Source organism: Oncorhynchus clarkii, chromosome 33 (genome assembly GCF_045791955.1).
Source record: "Oncorhynchus clarkii lewisi isolate Uvic-CL-2024 chromosome 33, UVic_Ocla_1.0, whole genome shotgun sequence".
Taxonomy (NCBI): Eukaryota; Metazoa; Chordata; class Actinopteri; order Salmoniformes; family Salmonidae; genus Oncorhynchus; species Oncorhynchus clarkii.
Window position 1 is genome coordinate 26,534,805 of NC_092179.1, and position 6,000 is coordinate 26,540,804.

The 6,000-nt window shown below is 44.5% G+C and overlaps 1 protein-coding gene across 9 annotated transcripts in view; it reads left to right on the plus strand.

Moving 5' to 3' along the window:
• LOC139392620 (nuclear respiratory factor 1) overlaps positions 1-4,699 on the plus strand; it is a 30,048-nt gene extending 25,349 nt beyond the window's left edge. For all 9 annotated transcript variants that reach the window (XM_071140724.1, XM_071140720.1, XM_071140721.1 and 6 more), the window contains one exon: positions 3,564-4,699. In XM_071140724.1, coding sequence (XP_070996825.1) covers positions 3,564-3,724 — 161 coding nt within the window. In that variant the 3' untranslated portion in view covers positions 3,725-4,699. The remainder of the gene's footprint in view (positions 1-3,563) is intronic.
• Positions 4,700-6,000: the final 1,301 nt, after the last annotated feature.

A 6,000-nucleotide genomic window follows, 5' to 3' on the forward strand; every position in this document is an offset into this window, starting at 1 on the left:
GCATTGTGGGATAGCTGGAGCCCCTTTCGTGCCCCATCATTCTACAATGGTAATTTTAGCCAGTTGGTAGAAGCCACAGCGCTAAACCTCCCTCCCTTGTAGCTTCTGATGTTAGGCTGCATCACAAATGGCACCCTATCCCCAATATAGTTCACTAGTTTTTTCCAAAGCGGTCACAAGTAGTGCACTGTATAGGGAATAGAATGCCATTTGGAGCTCATCCTTTAGTCTGTTAGCTAGCAGCAGGCCCCACTCAGCTAACAACCAGCCCCTTCACCTGTTGGCCCAGTGCTGCTCCTCTCCTGAGCCTGTTGACCTTTACCTAATCACCGTAATGGAGGAGTGGAGGGGCCACTGTTTGAAGTGCTGCCTGATTGGCTAGCTTTGTCCCTAGCACACATACACACTCGTCGACCATGGCCCTCAATGTCACAGTAAGTGAAGTGTGAGCGGCTTGGCCTGGTACTTGACTCAGTAAGCACCGGTCTCTCTCTCGCTCTCGCTCTCGCTCTCGCTCTCGCTCTCTCTCTCTCTCTGAATGCGAGGCTACCTGCCGCATATTGACAATATGTAAACTATATTTAGTCTCCAAATGTTTATTGAAAACATAATTACATTTGCACAATGAGCGCTTGTCTCAAATACATTGTTAGTTGTTGGTCAGCTAGCTAGCAAATTGTGCCATATTAGCATTGACTTGAAATCAGTCAAGACATGGTAGACTTACCCCCCCTCCCCATTGTAAGCCCTGCTACTATACAATCATCACAGCCAGTCGATCAACTCAACTTGATTCTGTCACGTAGCTGGACCAAGGGGGCTTGTTAGACTACTACAGAGGGGGACCTGGGGCCTCATTTAGAGAATGCATATACACGCAGATTGATCATACGAGTCGACCAAATGGATTTACTTGGCATTACATTTAGTGATTTTATAAATGAAACATAATTGAGACTTTATTAATGTGTCTGTAGACAGACACTGTTTAAATTCAGTTTCTCACGTTACATTTTAACACTAAAATGTGGTGTTTAAACTAATCACATGTTATAAAGGAGGGGTCTGGATCCTTCACCTAGTGGATAAGTTAAAGCGGTGTGGGTTATCATATTGCTGATCACATTTATGCATCATTTTCAAAATGCCAGCATTAGTTATCATTATGCCGGTGTATCACTGAAATGTGGAATGACCCCGAGCATCCGCCCACCACCATACCCAGTTATGACCTCCTTCCCCTAGCCTGTGACAGCTTGTGGGGCTGGGCAGAGACCCACGTGACTGCAGTAGTAATCCCCAGGCATAGTCTCTCTCACACACACACACTCACACACAGCTGGGCAGGGAGGAGAGGCAGTCAGGCTCAATTGGACCATTGTTCTGCAATGCAGCCTCTCTAAAATGGCTGCCTAAAGCGGTTTGACTCTAGCATGGCTCTCTCTCAGGCACTAACCCCACCTTAAAGACCCTCATGGACCAAGGCACTTCACAGCAGAACTAAAATGACCAATCGTCATTTGTCCATTTCATCAGACCCTTTGTCAATACTGCATTGTATGTGTGGCCAAAATATAGAATAGCATAGAAAAATGGATTGTCCTCTCATTCTGGGAAATTAATATTTCACTTCACAATTACATATCAGACAAGAAAATATGGAATATAAATGTTTATTAGGATCCCCATTAGTTGACGCCATGATGTCAGCTAGTCTTCCTTGGGGTCTGACACATAACTAAAAATACATTTTCAAACAATTAATAAACGACATTAAACATTGTAGAGGTCCTGGGCTGGCATGGTTACTACACGTGGTCTGCGGTTGTGGGGCTGGTTGAGCGTACTGCATTAAACAACCTCTTTCGTATCGTCTGAGATCCCTAAAGATTGAAAAGCTGCAGTGGTCTTCCCCCTCTTCAAAGGGGGAAACACTCTAGACCCAAACTGCTACAGACCTATATCTATCCTACCCTGCCTTTCTAAGGTCTTCGAAAGCCAAGTTAACAAACAGATCACCGACCATTTTGAATCTCACCGTACCTTCTCCGCTATGCAATCTGGTTTCAGAGCCTGTTATGGGTGCACCTCAGCCACGCTCAAGGTCCTAAACAACATCATAACCGCCATCGATAAAAGACAATACTGTGCAGCCGTCTTAATCGACCTGGCCAAGGCTTTCGACTCTGTCAATCACCACATTCTAATCGGCAGACTTAACAGCCTTGGGTTCTCAAATGATTGCCTCGCCTGCTTCACCAACTACTTCTCAGATAGAGTTCAGTGTGTCAAATTGGAGGGCCTGTTGTCTGGACCTCTGTCAGTCTCTATGGGGGTGCCACAGGGTTCAGTTCTCGAGCCGACTCTTTTCTCTGTATACATCAATAATGTTGCTTTTGCTGTTGGTGATTCTCTGATCCACCTCTACGCAGACGACACCATTCTGTATACATCTGGCCCTTCTTTGGTCACTGTGTTAACAAACCTCCAGACGAGCTTCAACGCCATACAACTCTCCTCCCGTGGCCTCCAACTGCTCTTAAATACAAGTAAAAGTAAATGCATGCTCTTCAACCGATCGCTGCCCGTACCCTCCCGTCCGACTAGCATCACTATTCTGGACGGTTCTGACTTAGAATACATGGACAACTACAAATACCTAGGTGTCTTGTTAGACTGTAAACTTTCCTTCCAGACTCATATTAAGCATCTCCAATCCAAAATTAAATCTAGAATCTGCTTCCTATTTCGCAACCAAGCATCCTTCACTCATGCTGCCAAACATACCCTCGTAAAACTGACTATCTTACCGATATTTGACTTCGGCGATGTAATTTACAAAATGGCCTCCAACACTCTACTCAGCAAACTGAATGCAGTCTATCACAGTGCCATCCGTTTTGTCACCAAAGCCGCTGCTAATGACTGGAACGAATTGCAAAAATTGCTGAAGCTGGAGTCTTCTATCTCCCTCACTAACTTTAAGCATCAGCTGTCAGAGCAGCTTCCCGATCACTGCACCTGTACATAGCCCATCTGTAAATAGCCCACCCAACTACCTCATTCCCATATTGTTATTTATTTTTTGCTTCTTTGCACCCCAGTATCTCTACTTGCACATTCATCTTCTGCACATCTATCACTCCAGTGTTTAATTGCTAAATTGTAATTATTTTGCCAATATGGCCTATTTATTGCCTTACCTCCCTAATCTTACTACATTTGCACATACTGTATATAGACGTTTTCTATTGTATTATTGACTGTATGTTTGTTAATCCCATGTGTAACTCTGTTGTTTGTGTCACACTGCTTTGCTTTATTCTTGGCCAGGTGGCAGTTGTAAATGAGAACTTGTTCTTAACTGGCCTACCTGGTTAAATAAAGGTGTTCTCAACTGGCCTACCTGGTTAAATAAAGGTGTTCTCAACTGGCCTACCTGGTTAAATTAAGGTGAAATACATGGAATAAAAAGACATTTAGGTCGATGGAGAACAGAAGAAAAGGCTACGTTATACTCTTTAAACATGTCTAAGCCTGTATCCCCCCGTCTCTCTCTCCAGGCCTGGTGCAGATCCCAGTCAGCATGTACCAGACGGTGGTTACCAGCCTAGCCCAGGGGAACCGGCCCGTACAAGTGGCCATGGCGCCTGTGGCCACACGCATCGACAACACGGTCACACTGGACGGCCAGGCGGTAGAGGTAGTGACTCTGGAGCAGTGACACTGAATCCTCCCTTGGCAGGTGTGTTCTACTGGAACACAAGTCCCAAAATGGCCGCCGCCGGGAGCTGAGGGAGGGATAGTCCGTTTTCACCATAGAGATAGAGGGCTCATCTTTGTATCTGTGCCATTATAGCGTCTGACAGCATGGGCAGTGCTATTGAGGCCATCTCCATTTTTGAATTAGTCCGTTTTCCTCTTCACGATTGACTGATCCCTCCTGATAACCCGGTTTGACATTACTCTTTCAGTGGAGGATCAGCCCATGAAGTTGGAAGTTCCCCCCCCCCCCAGTTGACTACATTAAAATGGTGGAAGTCCTAAATGGCACTGCCCATGCTAATACAGACTTTTGGCCAGTAGAGGCCTCTATCATTCTCTATGATTTCCACATGCTGCGCTCTGTACAATGTAAAAATATATATTTTTAATGTACATCTGCAGGGGAATATAAGGTGACGGATTTATCAATGCATTGTTTACTGTGTGTGTGTGTGTATATAGTAGAATATGTGTTTTTTTGTTTGAATGTCCTTTTTTAGCTTTGATGTTGAGCATTGTGTGACATGGGTTAGAGTATTTAGTATTTATTTCTGCACACCTTAACATTTACTTAAAGAATAACCAAAAAGCCCAGGGGGACGCCACCACCAATTCACCTTTCATTCTGAACCTATATCACAGTCCCATTTAATGACGTTTTGGTACTGTGTCTATGTGAGTGTTATTCCATGTTTGTTATAGAATGCGGTTACCAAATCACAATCACTCTCTGCTCTGTTGTCATGGACTTCATATGCAATCAGGTTGTGCCGAAACCCAGGAACCTTTCCACTAATTCCACCCCCTGCTATATTAGTCAATGTTCTTCTTGTACCCTGGATGTCTACGAAGCATCCCAATTATCAACTGTCCACTGTAAGAACCTTCACTGCCTAGAATGATTCCAATGAAACATTACTTCTGAAATATGTTACCTGTTGTTGTGTGGTTTATTGTACTGTAGTCCACTCCACACACACACACTGGGATTTGTGAAGACTCAGGATTTATTAGTACGGTATTTTTTTGATGACCTGTCTAGGCAGCCATTTTGACTTAAGAGAATATCACAACTGGTTTCTCCAATGCATGGGTAGCTGTCCCTTGAGTCTTTTTTATTTTTTAAAACAAAAACGCTCCTTTTGATGTCAGTGGTAGGAACATATTCTAAATCGTTTTATAAATTGAGGGGGGCCGTACTGTATACTACAGAGCATTCAATGACTTTTGTATTTGTACAGAATATGTGTGCATTTGTCTGGTCTGATATGATGGTATGAATAAATTCAGCTCACTACAGAGAATCCTCTCCGTAGAATGAATGATTTAGGAAATCCATTAGGTGACTGAATTACACCAAGCATGCAGTCCATGTGATCGCCCAATAAAGTGACTACTGTTCACCGGTCACACTAGCCAGTGTCATCATTGAGATCTGAAGGTGAAACACTTCCTTTTCCAAACCCCTACTATTGTTCTTCACATCATACTCTATATTGGTCGTTGTTGGACTTGTTGGTCCCTGCCCCTCTTCTTCTACATGGTTTATCGATGTAGTTACCCTGCCATGAGAACTCCATGACCTCTATACACTCCACTGTCATCCCCCTACCCGCCACACACACCAAGCCTGTCGTGACGGACGGTCAGGGTCCTGGTTACATCATAAGCTGTATTGCACTGTGCAGCCCTCCCCGTGGTTAAAGCCTGGGATTTGCTAGCTGGGTCCTTCTGTTGCGGAGTGGGAGAGAAAGAGACGTTGGTTCGGGCCCTAATCCGTCAGGCGTCAACACACATCCCATTCTGCCTCCCAGATTACAGCAGAGGAAGCAGGTTACAACCTCATGGATGGAAAGATACACCATGTTCTGTTTCCTGCTTTGCTCTCTTCTCTGTATTGAAGCGCTTGTTTATGAGACATTTTAAGGAGACAATTTTGAGAGGATGTCTAAATGATGTGGGTGGTAGGGCAGCTGGCCACTGGGGTGGTAGGAGCGTGACACGTGTGCATCACCCTGTAGCACCAGATTAAAAAAGCCTCATTGAATGCTTCCTGGGAAACAGGCCTTGCCCTCTCTCACGAAAATATCCACCTATACAGGGAATTTAAAGCCACATTCGTTCTTACCTCGTCTCTCACGACAGACTGCTACATAAATGAATGGACTCTAATGGAATAGCCGGCCAGCGCAGACACCAGATTTGGTTCTGTGGGTCGAGATTGATTCTTACCAT